Genomic DNA, 21,068 nt, shown 5'->3' with positions numbered 1-21,068 from the left:
AGGGACATTTATGGGACCCTGAAGGGTCCTGGGACACAGTAAAAGCCATGGGTTAATTCCCTGCTTGTCTTTGGACTCTGCTTTGTCCAATCTGTAATAAAGCCACATTATCATTCAAAACACTCCACATGTCCACCCAATCAGATGTCGGCTGTGCCGACGGAGACACCACCACCATCTGCTCTGCTACCTCCCAAGATGAGCCTTCCGCTTCAGACATGTCGACACACACGTACTGACACCCCCACACACACTGGGATAAATATGGGGACTGACCCACATTAAGGCCCTTTGGAGAGACAGAGAGAGAGAATGCCAGCACACACCCAGCGCCACAATATGCTGAAACCACGGTCCCAGCCTAAATAGCGCTTTATATATAAATATATGTACAATCTGCACCAAATAAATGTGCCCCCCTCGTTTTTGTCCCGTTATTGTTCAGCAGGGGAGAGTCTGGGAGCACTTCTCTGCAGCATGCTGTGGAGAAAAATGGCGCTGGTTAGTGCTGGAGGATCAAGCCCCGCCCCTTCGACGTCGGGCTTCGGTCCCGCTCAATTTCTTTATACTGGCGGGGATTTTATATTATACTGCCTCAGCAGTATCTGATATCTGTGCCGGTGCGGTTTATGAGGTAATAATTGCTGCCCATGGCGCCCCCCCTGCGCCCTGCACCCGTCTGTGTGTGTGTTGGGAACAATGGTGCGCAGCGTTACCGCTGCGCGGTACCTCAGTGAAGATCTGAAGTCATCTGCCGCCTTTGAAGTCTTCTTTCTTCTCATACTCACCCGGCTTTCTATCTTCCGGCTCTGTGAGGGGGGCAGCGGCGCGGCTCCGGGACGAACGATGAGGATGAGACCTGTGTTCCGACCCTCTGGAGCTAATGGTGTCCAGTAGCTTAAGAAGCAGAGCCTATCATTTAAGTAGGTCTGCTTCTCTCCCCTCAGTCCGACGATGCAGGGAGCCTGTGCCAGCAGTGCTCCCTGAAAATAAAAAAACTAAACAAAAAGTCTTTTTCAGAGAAACTCAGGAGAGCTCCCCTGCAATGCACCCAGTCTCCTCTGGGCACAGGATCTAACTGAGGTCTGGAGGAGGGGCATAGAGGGAGGAGCCAGTCCACACCCATTCTAAAGTCTTTAGAGTGCCCATGTCTCCTGCGGAGCTCGTCTATACCCCATGGTCCTTACGGAGTCCCCAGCATCCTCTAGGATGTAAGATAAAATGCATTCTCTATGTGTCTCTATGTGTGGAGATGTCTCTCACTTGGGACATATCAGCGATGGGATAGCGTTTCTGATCCCAGTGCCAGTCTTAGAGCGGCGACGGACGGCACTGTGGAAGTGGCAGGTTAAACTTGGCGCTGGACCAGTAGCTAATAGAAAGTGGATGCAGCAGCCTTTAGAAATTGGAAGCGAATAGGAAGCAGCCGCGGCGAAACAGGCCCGGCTCACATCGCCATACCATCTCGCACTAGGCCCGAGTCACTTCCTGTGCACAAGTATGAAGGCTTTAAGCCTGAGCCCTCAGTAAGAGTGATCTGGGCATTAGGTTACCCCAACGTGCCCAATTAGGGATGTCCAAGGGCCTGAGCCTCTTCTGGGCATTAAACCCAGATCACTCTGTGCCCAAGTAGGCAGGCTAAACTCCTGAGCCCCTGGAAGTAATGCGAGTTTGGGAGTTAGGCCCCGGTCACTGGTAAGACTGCATGATGGACAGGCAATAGACTGAGCCCACCGTAAATTATCTGAAGGATTAGGCCCAGTTGAATATAGTGTGCAGAATGTTTAGTGAGCGTGGGAAGTTGTGTGGCTACCACCCCTCTAGTTACCCCTCCTTCATCCCAAGTACAGAGCTGTCATGCCCCCATTTAAATAGTGGATTTCCCGTCACCATCCAAAAGGTTTTTACCAGCTAGAAGAGGAACTGTCCAACTTTCGAGGAGGATTTAAAGAGATAGGGGCGTGATTTACTTGTGTGTTGTTCTGTTGTATAATTGTTAGTGTTACAGATGCACCCTCTTACTGTTCCATCTACCCTCAATACGCCATGCTGCGCGAGTTGCCTGGTGTGACTGAGCCGCCAGGTCCCATGCAACTGTGTTAATGTCGGGCGTCTTTTGTTACCGAGAATGCAACTAGGATGCACAAGGAGACTGTGCTCATTAATTTGATATATGACACTTGTATATTGCGTGTGACCGAGTCTGTATACGAAGCAGAACAGAACTTGTGACTGCTACAGTACATTGTAGCACTTTGTATACAGATTCAGAGACTCAGATATAGTCGCACAAAGATATACAAGAGTCATATATAAAATGAATCAGCAATCTCCTCGTACGTCCTAGTCGCATTGCGTGGCAAAAAAAGACACCCAATGTCTAGAAGATTCTCATGCACCCTGTTTTGCCAAGAGGGGCTGTTTGCCATGACTTTAGAAAAGATGTATGAGGACATACATCTGTAAATAGAACATGTTAGGTGAGGATTAGGATACAGTATGCATGCATAATATATGATTTAACGGAGAGATGAAGAGAGTTTGTGTAATGGGTTAAGCTGCTTGAATATAGGTATCTGAGCGAGAAGCATGACTATTTGTGAGGTGGATTAACACGTGTGATAGGGGCATTTTCTTGAAGGTCCTGGCTGTGCACAAGCAGCCATGGTATGTAGGTGGGAATAGGGGGACCACACTTACCATATACAGTTGGTGTGGTCATGGTTGTTGAGCTCATTTTATGACATGCTCTATTTGACAATGGCTAAAAGCTTACTATTTCTGCTTTATATGGTGTTCATAGGCTTTCAGTACAACTCCTCTGTGCCTGCAACGTACAGTGACAGGTCAATTCTCTACTTTCCCTTACCGACTGCCTGTATGATGGCAAATCTATTTCAAGGTTGGTTTACTGACTTTCAAAGCCCTACATAACCAGGTCCCAAGGTATCTGAAGCAGCTTCTGATTCCATAATGCCCAGCAACATTACTATGATCTGTAGACGAAAGACTTTTAGCAGCACCTAGAATCTCCCGGAATTTATCCCTGCACAGTTCGAGAAACCCCCACTCTAGAATCCTTCAAAGACAGACTGAAGACTTTCCTGTTTACTCAAGCATTTCCTTAATGTTCCTTTAGTATCTCCATGCGCTGTGTATTTTCTGTTTCTATACTGTATTATGTTCATTTTATCTGGTAAGCTCCTTCAGTCTAATTTTAGAAAGAGCGTTATTTAAATAAAAATAAGATTTTAAACCTACCGGTAAATCTTTTTCTCATAGTCGGTAGAGGATGCTGGGGACTCCGTAAGGACCATTGGGTATAGACGGGCTCCGCAGGAGACATGGGCACTCTAAAGACTTTAGAATGGGTGTGCACTGGCTCCTCCCTCTATGCCCCTCCTCCAGACCTCAGTTAGAGAAACTGTGCCCAGAGGAGACGGACAGTACGAGGAAAGGATTTTTGTTAATCTAAGGGCAAGATTCATACCAGACAACACCATCCACACCGTATAACATGGAATATACGCCACCAGTTAACAGTATGAACAAAACAGCATCAGCCAAAGACCGATCTTAACTGTAACATAACCCTTATGTAAGCAACAACTATATACAAGTCTTGCAGAAATATGTCCGCACTGGGACGGGCGCCCAGCATCCTCTACGGATGTTGTCTGATTGAATCAGAATCAGTAGGTCGCGAAGAAGATTCTCCGCTTGTCGTAGGCCGTTGTATATGGCCCTCAATTCCAGTATGTTGATGTGTAGACAAGCCTCCTGGCTTGACCATAGTCCTTGAAAATGTCTTCCTTGTGTGACTGCTCCCCATCCTCGGAGGCTCGCGTCCGTGGTCACCAGAACCCAGTCTTGAATGCCGAACCTGCGACCCTCTAGAAGGTGAGCACTCTGCAGCCGCCACAGGAGAGACACCCTGGCCCTGGGGGACAGGCTTATTTTCTGATGAATCTGAAGATGGGACCCGGACCACTTGGCCAGAAGGTCCCACTGAAATGTACTCGCATGAAACCTGCCGAAGGGGATGGCCTCAGTGAAGATCTGAAGTCTTCTGCCACCTGTGAAGTCTTCTTTTCTTCTTAATACTCACCCGGCTTCTATCTTCCGGCTCTGTGAGGAGGACGGCGGCGCGGCTCCGGGACAAACGGCGAGGGTGAGACCTGCGTTCCTACCCTCTGGAGCTAATGGTGTCCAGTAGCCTAAGAAGCAGAGCCTATCACTTAAGTAGGTCTGCTTCTCTCCCCTCAGTCCCACGATGCAGGGAGCCTGTTGCCAGCAGTGCTCCCTGAAAATAAAAAACCTAACAAAAAGTCTTTTACAGAGAAACTCAGTAGAGCTCCCCTGCAGTGCACCCAGTCTCCTCTGGGCACAGGATCTAACTGAGGTCTGGAGGAGGGGCATAAAGGGAGGAGCCAGTGTATACCCTTTCTAAAGTCTTCAGAGTGCCCATGTCTCCTGCGGAGCCCGTCTATACCCCATGGTCCTTACGGAGTCCCCAGCATCCTCTAGGACGTAAGAGAAATTATTATTATTGTTATTATTGTTGTTATTATTATTATTAGTTACATTTCAAATCAGGTGTTCCTGCCCCTGCTGTCTCCTCAGCACATACCTGCCATTCACCATTGTGTGCTCCTGCCTCTGCCTCCTCCTCTGCACACTACAGCTATTCATCCTCAGGTGCTCCTGCCTCTGCAGCCTAATCAACACACTCCAGCCATTCAAAATTGTGTGCTCCTGCCTCTGCCTCCCCAACCCACTCCAGCTATTCATCAGGTGCTCCTGCCTCTGTCACCTCCTCAGCACTCTCCAGCTGTTCCCCATCAGGTGCTCCTGCCTCTGCGGGTTCAGTATGGTATGCCGGCGGTCGGGCTCCCGGCGACCAGCATACCGGCGCCGGGAGCCTGACCGCCGGCTTACCGACAGTGTGGCGAGCGCAAATGAGCCCCTTGCGGGCTCGCCACGCTATTTTATTCTCCCTCCAGGGAGGATCGTGGACCCCCACGAGGGAGAATAAGTGTCGGTATGCCGGCTGTCGGGATTCCGGCGCCGGTATACTGTGCGCCGGAATCCCATCAGTCGGCATACTGAAGACCACCCGCCTCTGCTACCTTCTCCTCCACACTCCAGCTATTCATCATCAGGTGCTCCTGCCTCTGTCACCTCCTCAGCACTCTCCAGCTGTTCCCCATCAGGTGCCCCTGCCTCTGCTACCTTCTCCTCCACACACTCCAGCTATTCATCATCAGGTGCTCCTTTCTCTGTCACCTCCTCAGCACTCTCCAGCTGTTCCCCATCAAGTGCCCCTGCCTCTGCTACCTTCTCCTCCACACACTCCAGCTATTCATCATCAGGTGCTCCTGCCTCTGTCACCTCCTCAGCACTCTCCAGCTGTTCCCCATCAGGTGCTCCTGCCTCTGCTACCTTCTCCTCCACACACTCCAGCTATTCATCATCAGGTGCTCCTGCCTCTGTCACCTCCTCAGCACTCTCCAGCTGTTCCCCATCAGGTGCTCCTGCCTCTGCTACCTTCTCCTCCACACACTCCAGCTATTCATCATCAAGTGCTCCTGCCTCTGTCACCTCCTCAGCACTCTCCAGCTGTTCCCCATCAGGTGCTCCTGCCTCTGCTACCTTCTCCTCCACACACTCCAGCTATTCATCATCAGGTGCTCCTGCCTCTGTCACCTCCTCAGCACTCTCCAGCTGTTCCCCATCAGGTGCTCCTGCCTCTGCTACCTTCTCCTCCACACACTCCAGCTATTCATCATCAAGTGCTCCTGCCTCTGTCACCTCCTCAGCACTCTCCAGCTGTTCCCCATCAGGTGCTCCTGCCTCTGCTACCTTCTCCTCCACACACTCCAGCTATTCATCATCAGGTGCTCCTGCCTCTGTCACCTCCTCAGCACTCTCCAGCTGTTCCCCATCAGGTGTTCCTGCCTCTGACTCAGCATTCTCCATCCGTTCACCATCATGTGCTCCTGCCTCTTTCTCAGCACTCTCCAGACATTAATCATCAGGTGCTCCTGCCACTGCAGCACACTCCTGCCTTTCACCAAACTCCTGCCATTCACCATTGTGCGCTTCTGCCTCTGCCTCCACCTCCTGAGCACTCTCCAGCCGTTCACCATCAGGTTCTCCTGCCTCTGCCACCTTCTCCTTACTTGATGGAAGATTCCAGGCCCTGGGAGAGGCTCATGACAAATTTGGAGTGCTCTTTTTTATTTTGATTATACTTAAAGTTCTGGTAATAGATTTGGGGATGTAAATAATGGGTTCCGTATAATTTACCAACGGACACAATACTGACGGTCATAATCCCGGCAGCCATTCACCTACAGTCAAAATACAGACATTCATCATGTTGACATGTTCAAAATGCAGACAGTCAGAATACCGACATGTCAAAATACTAACATGAGTTTTTCTGTTTTTTTCTGGCGTCAATGTTGACATAGGTCGACATGGACACAGTCTAAGTGTACTGTTGCGCTCCATGCTTTTGGCACGGTGTCTCGCTGCGCTTGGCACACCATTATATTCCCCCTCCAGGTCCACTGGGATGGTAAAGTATGAAAGTCTGTTTTGGGGCAAAAATTCCTCGAAAACGTATATGTCGGCATTTCAAATGTCGCTATTCTATATTGGTATTTTGAACATGTCGGCAAATGAATGCCGGTATTTTGACTGTCGGTCAATGGCTGTCAGATTTATGACCGTGGGTAAATCAACTGCTACCTGTAAATAATATAGCACTGCTTTAGCTTGTTTGCCCACTTTATTTGATAAAACTTTGAATTTAACTCTTCTCTCTCCCACAGATGCTACAACATTCCCTCTTCCCTCACCCATCCATTACTAGCATTTTGTTTATTATGTGCATCCACCACAACCCCTATATTATACTATACTTTTAAATACTTTATCCATCCTGCTGTCACCCAATTACTGTATGTAATGCAGCCCTACCAACCATAGGTTAACTGTTTGGGAAGTTTAAGTACTTTATTTTTATTCACATAGACAAAACAAACAGAAAATTGTATATGCTCAGCCCACAAGTATGGAAAAACTGTTGGAGAAGTAGCAAGCTGAACGGTTAGAGATTGGATACGATTTACAAACCATGTGATCCTATTTTGCACATATAAACAAAATGTAAAAGATGGATTTATCCTTTAAAAAAAAAATAGGATTTTGTTACTTACCGGTAAATCCTTTTCTCCTACTCCGTAGAGGATGCTGGGGACTCCAAAAGGACCATGGGGGTATAGACGGGATCCGCAGGAGCTTGGGCACACTTAAAAAACTTAATCTGGGTGTGAACTGGCTCCTCCCTCTATGCCCCTCCTCCAGACCTCAGTTATAGGAACTGTGCCCAGGAGAGACGGACATTTCGAGGAAAAGATTTTTGTTTAAACTAAGGGCTACAAACCACAAACATACCGTACAACCGGAGTAACTTTAAACCAGATAACAGTATAAATTAACACCAGCAACAAGCTGAAACAAGGAATACACAACCCATGTATAAATTAATTTAACCAGCAAGAAAAGACTGCAAGTAATAGTCCGCACTGGGACGGGCGCCCAGCATCCTCTACGGACTAGGAGAAAAGGATTTACCGGTAAGTACCAAAATCCTAATTTCTCTTACGTCCTAGAGGATGCTGGGGACTCCAAAAGGACCATGGGGATTATACCAAAGCTCCAGAACAGGCGGGAGAGTGCGGACGACTCTGCAGCACCGACTGAGCAAACGCAAGGTCCTCATCGGCCAGGGTATCAAACTTATAGAACTTAGCAAAAGTGTTTGAACCCGTCCAAGTAGCTGCTCGGCAAAGCTGTAACGCCGAGACGCCTCGGGCAGCCGCCCAAGATGAGCCCACTTTCCTGGTAGAATGGGCTTTCACGGACTTCGGCACCGGTAGTCCGGCCAAAGAATGAGCCTGCTGAATCGTACTACAAATCCAGCGTGCAATAGACTGTTTTGAAGCAGGATGACCAATTTTGTTGGAAGCATACAAGACAAACAGCGCCTCAGTTTTCCTAGCAACAGCAGTCCTAGTGACGTAGATCTTCAACGCTCTTACAACACCCAGAGATTTTGGAATTGCCACAGCTTCCGTACCCACCGGGACCACAATAGGTTGGTTAATGTGAAATGAAGAAACCAACTTCGGCAGAAATTGTTGACGAGTCCTCAATTCCGCCCTATCCAAATGAAAAATCAAGTACGGGCTCTTATGAGATAAGGCCGCCAACTCTGACACCCGCCTGGCAGACGCCAGTGCCAATAGCATAACTACCTTCCAAGTGAGAAATTTCAACTCAACCTTATGCAAAGGTTCAAACCAGGAAGACATCAGAAACCGTAAGACTACATCAAGGTCCCATGGAGCTACAGGAGGCACATTACTCCTTTCACAAAAGTCTGAACCTCTGGGAGGACAGCTAACTCTTTTTGAAAGAAAATAGACAAAGCCGAAATCTGCACTTTGATGGAACCCAATTTCAGGCCTGCATCTACTCCCGCCTGTAAAAAGTGGAGAAAGCAACCCAAGTGAAAATCTTCCGCAGGAGCCATTTTAGACTCACACCAGGAAACATACTTTCTCCAAATACGGTGATAATGCTTTGCCGTAACCTCCTTCCTAGCCTTAATGAGAGTTGGAATGACCTCCCTGGGAATACCCTTACGAGCTAAGATCTGGCGCTCAACCTCCATGCCGTCAAACGCCACCGCGGTAAGTCTGGAAACACGCATGGACCCTGCAACAACAGGTCCTCTCTTAGAGGAAGCGGCCAAGGATCTTCCACCAGTAATTCCTGAAGATCCGGGTACCAGGCCCTTCTTGGCCAATCTGGAACGACGAGAATCGCCTGAACCCTTGCTCGTCGAATGATCCCCAGTACCTTTTGAATGAGAGGAAGTGGAGGGAACACATACACCGACTGGAAAACCCACGGAGACACCAGGGCGTCCACTGCACTGGCTTGGGGGTCCCTTGACCTGGAACAATACCCCGGGAGCTTCTTGTTGAGACGAGACGCCATCATGTTGATCAACGGAATTGCCCAACGTTTTGTCACCTCTGCAAATACCTCTTGGTGAAGAGCCCACTCTCCCGGATGGAGATCGTGTCTGCTGAGGAAGTCTGCTTCCCAGTTGTCCACTCCCGGTAGGAAGACTGCTGACAGGGCGCTCACGTGTTGTTCCGCCCAGCGAAGGATTCTTGTGGCCTCCGCCATTGCCGCTCTGCTCCTTGTTCCGCCTTGACGGTTTATATGCGCCACCGCTGTGATGTTGTCTGACTGTAACAGGACAGGTCGACCCTGAAGAAGGCTTCTTGCTTGCAGCAGGCCATTGTAAATGGCTCTTAACTCGAGAACATTTATGTGGAGACAGGCTTCCTGGAGCGACCATTTCCCCTGGAAGTTTTTTCCTTGGGTGACTGCGCCCCAGCCCCGGAGATTTGCATCTGTTGTTAGAAGCACCCAATCCTGGATACCGAACCGGCGTCCCCCTAGGAGGTGAGGACTTTGTAGCCACCACAGGAGAGAATTTCTGGCTCTGGGAGATAGACTTATCTTCCGGTGCATGTGCAGGTGAGACCCGGACCATTTGCTCAGCAAGTCCCACTGAAACACCCGGGCATGAAACCTGCCAAATGGAATGGCTTCGTACGCCGCAACCATCTTCCCCAGAACCCGAGTACAGTGATGGATTGACACACTCGTCAGCCTCAGAAGTTCCCTGACCATCGCCTGCAGTTCCAGAGCCTTTTCTTCTGGAAGAAATACCTTTCTGTAAATCCGTGTCCAGAATCATGCCCAGAAAAGGCAGCCGAGTGGTCGGAATCAACTGAGATTTTGGCAAATTGAGTACCAAACCGTGCTGTCGTAGAACTGACAGTGACAAATCTACACTTCTCAGCAACCGTTCCTTGGACCTCGCCTTTATCAGGAGATCGTCCAAGTACGGGATAATTGTAACCCCTTGTTTGCGAAGGAGAACCATCATTTCCGCCATGACTTTGGTGAAAATCCTCGGAGCCGTGGAGAGCCCAAACGGCAACGTCTGAAATTGGTAATGAGAATCCTGTATCGCAAACCTGAGGAAGGCCTGATGCGAAGGATATATCGGGACATGTAAGTAGGCATCCTTTATGTCGACTGACGCCATAAAATCCCCCCCTTCCAGGCTGGCAATTACCGTTCGAAGGGATTCCATCTTGAACTTGAAAACTTTCAAGTATGGATTGAGGGATTTTAGATTCAGAATTGGCCTGACCGAACCGTCCGGTTTCGGCACAACAAAGAGGCTCGAGTAGAACCCCTCCCCCCGCTGGGACGAGGGAACGGGAACAAAGACCCTCTGTAGACACAATTTTTGAATCGCTGCCAGCACCACCTTCCTGTCCGGAAGAGCTACTGGTAATGCCGAAATGAAGAACCGGTGAGGGGGTATCTCCTGTAACTCCAGTTTGTATCCCTGAGACACAATCTCTAGGACCCAAGGATCCAGGTCTGATTGAATCCAGACCTGACTGAATATTCCTAGACGGCCCCCCACCGGTCCGGACTCCCCCAGGGAAGCCCCAGCGTCATGCGGTGGACTTGGTAGCAGCAGGGGAGGACTTTTGGTCCTGGGCGCCTGAGCCTGCAGGAGATTTCCTTCCCCTTCCTCTACCTTTTGAAGCGAGGAAGGACAAACCTTTTCCACGCCTGTATTTATTGTGACGAAAGGACTGCATTTGCTGATGTGGTGCCTTTTTCTGATGTGTGGGAACATAAGGAAGAAAAGAGGACTTACCCGCAGTCGCGGTCGAGACCAGGTCAGCCAAGCCGTCCCCAAACAAGGCAGTACCTTTGAAGGGTAACGCTTCCATAGCCCTCTTGGAGTCAGCATCAGCGTTCCATTGATGGATCCACAACGCCCTCCTGGCTGATATCGACATGGCATTGGTTCTTGAACCCAAGAGACAGACGTCCCTCGCCGCATCCTTCAGGTAATCTGCAGCGTCCTTGATATAACCGAGAGTCAAAAGGACATTGGCCCTCATTCCGAGTTGTTCGCTCGCAAGCTGCTTTTAGCAGCATTGCACACGCTAAGCCGCCGCCTACCGGGAGTGAATCTTAGCTTATCAAAATTGCGAACAAAAGATTCGCAATATTGCGAAAAGACTTCTCTGTGCAGTTTCTGAGTAGCTCGAGACTTACTCTTCCAGTGCGATCAGTTCAGTGCTTGTCGTTCCTGGTTTGACGTCACAAACACACCCAGCGTTCGCCCAGACACTCCTCCGTTTCTCCAGCCACTCCCGCGTTTTTCCCAGAAACTGTAGCGTTTTTTCACACACTCCCATAAAACGGCCAGTTTCCGCCCAGAAACACCCACTTCCTGTCAATCACACTCCGATCTCCAGAACGAAGAAAAAACCTCGTAATGCCGTGAGTAAAATACCAATCTTCATAGCAAATTTACTTGGCGCAGTGCGAACATTGCGCATGCGCAATTAGCGGAAAATCGCTGCGATGCGAAGAATATTACCGAGCGAACAACTCGGAATGACCACCGACATTATCTTTATCAGGGGTATCCATATCATTAGCTAAATTCTCAGCCCATTTAGCAATAGCACTACTCACCCATACCGACGCCACAGCAGGTCTGAGCAATGCACCCGAATTAGCGAAAATGGACTTCAAAGACGTCTCCAGCTTGCGATCCGCCGGATCCTTGAGAGCTGCCGTGTCAGGGGACGGAAGTGCCACTTTCTTAGACAAACGAGATAGAGCTTTGTCAACATTTGGAGACGCATCCCATTTTTCCCTGTCATCAGAGGGGAAAGGATACGCCATGTAAATTCTCTTGGGAATCTGCCACCTCTTATCCGGCGACTCCCAAGCCTTTTCACAAAGAGTATTCATTTCATGAGAGGGGGGAAACTTCACCTCAGGTTTTTTTCCCTTGAACAAGCAAATCCTTGTTTCCTGTACCGCAGGTTCATCAGAAATGTGTAAAACATCTTTTATAGCCACAATCATGTACTGAATACTCTTAACTAACCGTGGATGTAAAGCAGTCTCAGTGAAATCGACATCGGAATCAGAGTCCGTGTCGGTATCAGTATCTACCACCTGAGTAAATGGTCGCTTTTGTGACCCGGATGGGGTCTGAACCTGAGACAAAGCCTTTTCCATGGACTTTTTCCACACCTGCGTCTGTGACTCAGACTTATCTAACCTCTTTGATAAAGAAGCAACATTCGAATTTATAGTATTGAGCAATGCGAGTAAATCAGGTGTCGGCTGCGTCGACAGTCCCAAATCTAGCCCCGCATCCGCTCCCCCAATAACCTCCTCTGGTGAATAACATTCAGCCTCAGACATGCCGACACGTAGTACCGACACACAACAACACACAGAACGTCCCAGCTAGGTGACAGGCCCACAATGAAGCCCAGATAGAGGACACAGAGGGAGTATGCCAGCTCACACCACAGCGCCCATATATCGCAAGAAAAGATATATGTACCCAGCGCTGCTTTGTAATGATAATAAGCACCACACTGCGGCCCGCTCCTTCTGAATATCTCCCCGTTACTTGTCTGAGGAATGTGGAGGTCCCGGCAGCGTCTCCCTTCAGCCGCGTGTTGAAGGAGAAGATGGCGCCTGTGAGCCGCGGGACGAAACTCCGCCCCCTTCCCGGCGCGCTTCGGCCCGCCAAATTTAAAAATGAAAAATGCCGGCGGGGGTTTCTGGAAACGGTGCCCTGCACCCAGTAAATACCGTTGGTGATGTGTGTGGGAGAATGGAGCACAGCGTTACCGCTGTGCTGTACCTTCCGTTACTGAAGTCTTCTGCCGTCCTGAAGTCTTCTAATCTTCTCATACTCACCCGACTTCTTTCTTCTGGCTTCTGTGAGGGGATGACGGCGCGGCTCCGGGAACAAGCAGCTAGGCGCACCAAGTGATCGAACCCTCTGGTGCTAATGGTGTCCAGTAGCCTAAGAAGCAGAGCCCTTAAACTAAGAAGAAGTAGGTCTGACTTCTCTCCCCTCACTCCCACGCTGCAGGGAGCCTGTAGCCAGCAGTGCTCCCTGAAAATAAAAAACCTAACATAAAGTCTTTTCTAGAGAAACTCAGGAGAGCTCCCCTAGTGTGCATCCAGTCACTCCTGGGCACAAAGTCTAACTGGGGTCTGGAGGAGGGGCATAGAGGGAGGAGCCAGTTCACACCCAGATTAAGTCTTTTAAGTGTGCCCAAGCTCCTGCAGATCCCGTCTATACCCCCATGGTCCTTTTGGAGTCCCCAGCATCCTCTAGGACGTAAGAGAAAAAGTGATAATAATAAGCGCTTGTTTTGATATAAGGAAAAGTGGCAAACCATTGAGACATAAGGCCCCCTTATTCCAGGAAAAGTTTTCACGATTCCCTGATACAACGGCACCACCAATAGACTGATCGTCAATCTGGGGAAATTCTTCATTCATAAAAAGTTTGGATTTGCTAAAAACGGTCGGGACCAGGAAACTCAGATTTCTAAATAAGTTTTGCGACGATCTACCGCTGATGTATGAGGGCCATTAGTTCAGACATCAATATCCACTTATCCAGTCATTTAGACTGATCTTTAAGCAAATGAGATTGATCAGACAGTTTTCCTGAATGGTCAGATTCAATGGAAATAAACCAACAATGACCACAGTGATACCTGACAAACGCATTTTTATCCAGAACAAAATCAGAACAGGAAATGGATTGGTAGAGCCCGAAGCACTACATGTGATCACCTTACAGGAGAAACTATAGCTCCAATAACACAAAATATCCAAACTTTTAATGCATATACCTGAAACGGAATACATAGGGGAGACCGGCAGACGGGATGTCGGCTGTCACTATACCAACAGCAGCATTCCGTCAGCCAGAAACCAGGCAGCGAGTCCCCTCATGGCCTTGCTGCTCTCGCCACGCTTCAGGAACGGTGGCAAGCTTAGCTTTGCTCGCCACAGGTTATATTCCCACTCGTGTGGTGGAGTGGACCCACCGAGTGGGAATACTGGGCTGCGGTTGGTATTCCGACCGCCGGCATTTAACCCGCTGTTGGGATTTCAGCGTCGATATCCTGAACGCCGGGATCCCGATAGGCGGTATATTAAGCGCATCCCTAAGAAACCATATACTTCTAATAAATATGTTTACTATGTGCTTGTAAACTATATGCTAATATATTATATGTTAATATACTATATACTTGCAAACTATATATTTATACAATACATGCTCACACTATTAATTTACGTTGTTTATAAACACAATTCTGATTACAATCTCTCTTTAAAGTAACTATTTCTTATTAAAAACAGAAAACTATCTTCCTACTTCACAAAGACTACACCGTGTGTATAACATACAGTACAGTACCTTTGTAAAAATATAGACCAAAAAAGCTCCACATACTCAGACTTTATATCGGCTGAGAGTGTAGTGGTAGTGGGATGAGGGGGTGGGTGGTCATGATAAAATTACTTCACTTCTCACACACTTTCCACTCTGTGTGACTGCACACCAAAATATTACCCTCTGACTTATTTACAGGCATGAATAATGCATCTAACTGTTTTGAGATTACAACTAGCATGTAATTAATTTTTCATGTACATTTAAAATATTTACTCTGCAGACAGTAACTGTTTCCAACTACACTTGGGGAAGCCCTTATGGGTATTTACTGGTACACATATTGCTCCAACATCACTTTCAATAAGTAACAGATTTATAGTACCTGTTCCAAAATGAATGAGATGGTCTCCAACACTAATTTTAGATTTTGCTTATCCAATGAAAAAGCAGCTTGGAGTTTTTCCTCTTCGTCCTCGTTAAAACTCTGTTCTGCCTGAAAACAAAGTGAAAAGGTATTTCCAGTGAAACAAGAAAAAAAAATAAAAAAACACAACATATATGGCACAATAGCTTTTAACTCATGTCTGCATTATCTTTTAGTAAAGTATTCGGTTCAGAAAGCAGAGATGTGCTACTCGAACTGTGACAGACTCACATGGATCTAATCTATCATTTCATATTTGTATCTGCAAAAAGTACATAAACGCAAAGACTCGGCAATTTTCAAAACCATTCAAAACTAATGTCAGTTATTTGTATCTTTAGACCAGTCAAGAAAAGTCTCCTGTGATAATCCCAAGGCTGAGATCACATAACAAATCTGCTAAATAAATGGTCCCGGAGGGATAATTGAGACTCTGACTGTGCTGAATTCATCAATCTAGTATTGCCAGCAAGAATGTTATCTTGTTCTTTGCACTGATACACTGAGTTGGATGTAAATTCATCTAGGATGCGAAGCTGTGAAAACCAGCACAGAACTCATCTAAATGGAGCTAATGGTCTCTTTTTGAAGGAAAACATGACAAACAGAACTGTTATTAAGAGTTTTCCCTCATTATAACAAAAGCGACATGGCGGAGTAAATGTTCATAAGATGTTGGAAATAGCTGGTCAGATATGTGCTTTCCAGGCCCTGTAATAAGAATGAGTACACTAAATCCTGAGACAGATACAAGAAGAAACTAATTTGATCTAGCGGAGTCTATAGAGCGGTTATGAAGGGACGTGCTTTTTTTCATAGGGATCAGTGACACAGTAATCATAGATGTCTCGTGTTCGTTTACTATCTCCATTAAAGACCTAGTGGAGTTTTATGGATTTTCATTTATACTACAGTATGACTTCCAACACTGTGTGCTACAAATTGTACAAAAACTATGGGGGAGATGTACTAAGCAGTGATAAAAGTGGAGAAGTGAGCCAGTGGAGAAGTTGTCCATGGCAACCAATCAGCATTGACGTAACATTTATAATTTGCATACTATAAACATATACAGAGCAGCCGATTGGTTGCCATGAGCAACTTCTCCAATGGCTCACTTCTCCACTTTTATCACTGCTTAGCACATGTCCCCCTAAATCTGACAGTAGAAAAGAACTAAATGATCCGTTCTGTATGCCCAGTTTAGTATCGGTTCTGATATTCCTTGCCAGTGTCGGACTATGGGGGAGATGTACTAAGCAGTGCAAGAGTGGAGAAGGGAGCCAGTGGAGAAGCTGTGCATGGCAACCAATCAGCATTGATGTAACATTTATCACTTGCATACTATAAAAGTATACAGAGCAGCTAATTGGTTGTCATGGGTAACTACTACATTGGCTCATTCCTCCACTCTTTTCACTGCTTAGTACATATCCCCCTATATCTTTAAGGGACCCAGCAAGGAAATGCAAAGGCAGGGGCCCATTAAAGGGGTGTGACCAGCCACTGGGTAGGTATGATCGTCAACTGGAGGGACGTGGCCATCCCACAAAGGACACAGCATTGTTTGATGCAGCCTCAGATGCCCGTACCCAATATAGGGGGTAATTCTGAGTTGATCGCAGCAGGAACTTTGTTAGCAGTTGGGCAAAACCATGTGCACTGCAGGGGAGGCAGATATAACATGTGCAGAGAGAGTTAGATTTGGGTGTGGTGTGTTCAATCTGCAATCTAAATTGCAGTGTAAGAATAAAGCAGCCAGTATTTACCCTGCACAGAAACAAAATAAACCACCCAAATCAAACTCTCTCTGCACATGTTATATCTGCCCCCCCTGCAGTGCACATGGGCCCTCATTCCGAGTTGTTCGCTCGGTATTTTTCATCGCATCGCAGTGAAAATCCGCCTAGTACGCATGCGCAATGTTCGCACTGCGACTGCGCCAAGTAACTTTACTATGAAGAAAGTATTTTTACTCACGGCTTTTTCTTCGCTCCGGCGATCGTAATGTGATTGACAGGAAATGGGTGTTACTGGGCGGAAACACGGCGTTTCAGGGGCGTGTGGCTGAAAACGCTACCGTTTCCGGAAAAAACGCAGGAGTGGCCGGGGAAACGGTGGGAGTGCCTGGGCGAACGCTGGGTGTGTTTGTGACGTCAACCAGGAACGACAAGCACTGAACTGATCGCACAGGCAGAGTAAGTCTGGAGCTACTCTGAAACTGCTAAGTAGTTTGTGATCGCAATATTGCGAATACATCGGTCGCAATTTTAAGAAGCTAAGATTCACTCCCAGTAGGCGGCGGCTTAGCGTGTGTAACTCTGCTAAATTCGCCTTGCAACCGATCAACTCGGAATGAGGGCCCTGGTTTTGCCCAACTGCTAACAAAGTTCCTGCTGCAATCAACTCAGAATGATACTGCTTTCTTCCCATTACATGTCATTTGCTTTCCCAAAATGTTCAATTTCTTCTCAGAACAGTATCTAAGCCCTCACCCACTTTGCTTTTCACACTAAAGTTTTTCCCAGCAATCTTGTAATGGTTATTTGTTTACCATTGTAATTGAAAAAAAAAAAAAAAAATAAGATTTTACTCACCGGTAAATCTATTTCTCGTAGTCCGTAGTGGATGCTGGGTACTCCGTAAGGACCATGGGGAATAGACGGGCTCCGCAGGAGACTGGGCACTCTAAAGAAAGATTTAGGTCTACCTGGTGTGCACTGGCTCCTCCCCCTATGACCCTCCTCCAAGCCTCAGTTAGGATACTGTGCCCGGAAGAGCTGACACAATAAGGAAGGATTTTGAATCCCGGGTAAGACTCATACCAGCCACACCAATCACACCATATAACTCGTGATAGGAACCCCGGTTAACAGTATGATAACAATGGAGCCTCTGAACAGATGGCTCGCAATAACAAACCGATTTTTGTAACAATAACTATTTACAAGTATTGCAGACAATCCGCACTTGGGATGGGCGCCCAGCATCCACTACGGACTACAAGAAATAGATTTACCGGTGAGTAAAATCTTATTTTCTCTGACGTCCTAGTGGATGCTGGGTACTCCGTAAGGACCATGGGGATTATACCAAAGCTCCCAAACGGGCGGGAGAGTGCGGATGACTCTGCAGCACCGAATGAGAGAACTCCAGGTCCTCCTCAGCCAGGGTATCAACTTTATAAAATTTTGCAAACGTGTTTGCCCCTGACCAAGTAGCAGCTCGGCAAAGTTGTAAAGCCGAGACCCCTCGGGCAGCCGCCCAAGATGAGCCCACCTTCCTTGTGGAATGGGCTTTTACAGATTTAGGCTGCGGTAGTCCCACCGCAGAATGCGCCAGCTGAATAGCGCTACAAATCCAGCGCGCGATAGTCTGCTTAGAAGCAGGTGCACCCAGCTTGTTGGGTGCATATAAAATAAACAGCGAGTCAGCTTTCCTGACTCCAGCCGTCCTGGAAATATAAATTTTCAGGGCCCTGACAACGTCCAGAAACTTGGAATCCTCCAAGTCCCTAGTAGCCGCAGGCATCACAATAGGTTGGTTCAAGTGAAAAGCTGATACCACCTTCGGGAGAAACTGAGGACGAGTCCTCAACTCTGCCCTATCCATATGGAAAATCAGATAGGGGCTTTTACAGGACAAAGCCGCCAATTCTGACACACGTCTGGCCGAAGCCAGAGCCAACAACATAACCACTTTCCACGTGAGATATTTTAAATCCACAGTCTTAAGTGGCTCAAACCAATGTGATTTAAGAAACTCCAAAACCACATTGAGATCCCAAGGTGCCACTGGGGGCACAAAAGGAGGCTGAATATGCAGAACTCCCTTGACAAAAGTCTGAACTTCAGGCAGTGAAGCCAGTTCTTTTTGGAAGAAAATAGACAGGGCCGAGATCTGGACCTTAATGGACCCCAATTTGAGGCCCAACGTCACACCTGCTTGCAGGAAATGCAGGAATCGACCAAGTTGAAATTCCTCCGTTGGGGCCTTCTTGGCCTCACACCAAGCAACATATTTTCGCCAAATGCGGTGATAATGTTTTGCGGTGACATCCTTCCTGGCCTTGATCAGGGTAGGGATGACTTCCTCCGGAATGCCTTTTTCCTTTAGGATCCGGCGTTCAACCGCCATGCCGTCAAACGCAGCCGCGGTAAGTCTTGGAACAGACAGGGTCCCTGCTGCAGCAGGTCTTGTCTGAGCGGCAGAGGCCAAGGGTCCTCTGCAAGCATCTCTTGAAGCTCCGGGTACCAAGCTCTTCTTGGCCAATCCGGAGCCACGAGAATAGTTCTCACTCCTCGCTTTCTTACTATTCTCAGTACTTTGGGTATGAGAGGTAGAGGAGGAAACACATAAACCGACTGGTACACCCACGGTGTCACTAGAGCGTCCACAGCGATCGCCTGAGGGTCCCTTGACCTGGCGCAATATCTTTTTAGCTTTTTGTTGAGGCGGGACGCCATCATGTCCACCTGTGATTTTTCCCAACAGTTTACCAGCATCTGAAAGACTTCTGGATGAAGTCCCCATTCTCCCGGGTGGAGGTCGTGCCTGCTGAGGAAGTCTGCTTCCCAGTTGTCCACTCCAGGAATGAACACTGCTGTCAGTGCTAACACATGATTCTCTGCCCATCGGAGAATCCTTGTGACTTCTGCCATTGCCCTCCTGCTTCATGTGCCGCCCTGTCTGTTTACATGGGCGACCGCCGTGATGTTGTCTGATTGGATCAGTACCAGCCGGTTCTGAAGCAGGGGCCTTGCTTGGCTTAGGGCATTGTAAATGGCCCTTAGCTCCAGAATATTTATGTGAAGCGAAATCTCCTGATTTGACCACAGTCCTTGGAAATTTCTTCCCTGTGTGACTGCACCCCAGCCCCGAAGGCTGGCATCCGTGGTCACCAGGACCCAGTCATGTATTCCGAATCTGCGGCCCTCTAGTAGATGAGCCCTCTGCAGCCACCACAGCAGCGACACCCTGGTCCTTGCCGACAGGGTTATTCGCTGTTGCATCTGGAGATGGGACCCGGACCATTTGTCCAACAGGTCCCACTGGAAAGTCCTTGCGTGGAACCTTCCGAATGGAATCGCCTCGTACGAAGCTACCATTTTTCCCAGGACTCGTGTGCATTGATGTACCGACACCTGTCCCGGTTTTAGGATGTCTCTGACTAGAGATGACAACTCCTCGGCTTTTTCCACTGGAAGAAACACTCTTTTCTGGTCTGTGTCCAGAATCATTCCCAGGAACAGAACACGTGTCGTCGGGACCAGCTGTGACTTTGGAATATTGAGAATCCAGCCGTGCTGTTGTAGCACTTCCCGAGAAAGTGCTACCCCCACTACCAACTGTTCCTTGGACCTCGCCTTTATCAGGAGATCGTCCAAGTACGGGATAATTAAAACTCCCTTCTTGCGAAGGAGTATCATAATTTCGGCCATTACCTTGGTAAAGACCCTCGGTGCCGTGGATAACCCAAACGGCAGCGTCTGGAACTGATAGTGACAGTCCTGTACCACAAATCTGAGGTACTCCTGGTGAGGAGGGTAAATGGGGACATGGAGGTACGCATCCTTGATGTCCAGGGAGACCATGTAATCCCCCTCGTCCAGGCTCGCAATAACCGCCCTGAGCGATTCCATCTTGAACTTGAACCTCTTGATATAAGTGTTCAAGGATTTTAGATTTAAGATGGGTCTCACCGAACCGTCCGGTTTCGGTACCACAAACATTGTGGAATAGTAACCCATTCCTTGCTGAAGGAGGGGTACTTTGACAATCACTTGCTGTGAATACAGTTTTTGAATAGCCACCAACACCGCCTCCCTGGCAGAGGGAGTTGCCGGTAAGGCAGATTTTAGGAAACGGCGGGGGGGAGACGTCTCGAATTCCAGCTTGTACCCCTGAGATATTACTTGAAAAACCCAGGGATCCACTTGTGAGAGATCCCACTGAGCGCTGAAATTCCTGAGCCGGGCCCCCACCGTCCCCGGGTCCGCCTGCGCAGCCCCAGCGTCATGCTGTGGACTTACCGGACGCGGGGGAGGACTTCTGCTCTTGGGAACTAGCTGTGTGTTGCAGCTTTTTTTCTCTACCTTTGCCTCTCGGCAGAAAGGATGAGCCTCTAGCCCTCTTGCTTTTCTGGAGCCGAAAGGACTGTACCTGATAATACGGTGTTTATTTTGCTGTGGGGCAGCCTGTGGCAAAAAGGTCGATTTC

General features: G+C 48.2%; 1 protein-coding gene across 7 annotated transcripts in view; it reads right to left on the bottom strand.

The window, feature by feature from the left end:
* Window positions 1-21,068, bottom strand: part of COMMD10 (COMM domain containing 10) — a 788,131-nt gene that overhangs the window by 683,362 nt on the left and 83,701 nt on the right. For all 7 annotated transcript variants that reach the window (XM_063964166.1, XM_063964165.1, XM_063964169.1 and 4 more), the window contains exon 3: window positions 14,808-14,918. In XM_063964166.1, the coding sequence (XP_063820236.1) occupies window positions 14,808-14,918 (111 nt within the window). The remainder of the gene's footprint in view (window positions 1-14,807; window positions 14,919-21,068) is intronic.

This window comes from Pseudophryne corroboree, chromosome 1 (assembly GCF_028390025.1).
Source record: "Pseudophryne corroboree isolate aPseCor3 chromosome 1, aPseCor3.hap2, whole genome shotgun sequence".
NCBI classification, from domain to species: Eukaryota; Metazoa; Chordata; class Amphibia; order Anura; family Myobatrachidae; genus Pseudophryne; species Pseudophryne corroboree.
This window is presented reverse-complemented; position numbering and strand designations above follow the sequence as displayed.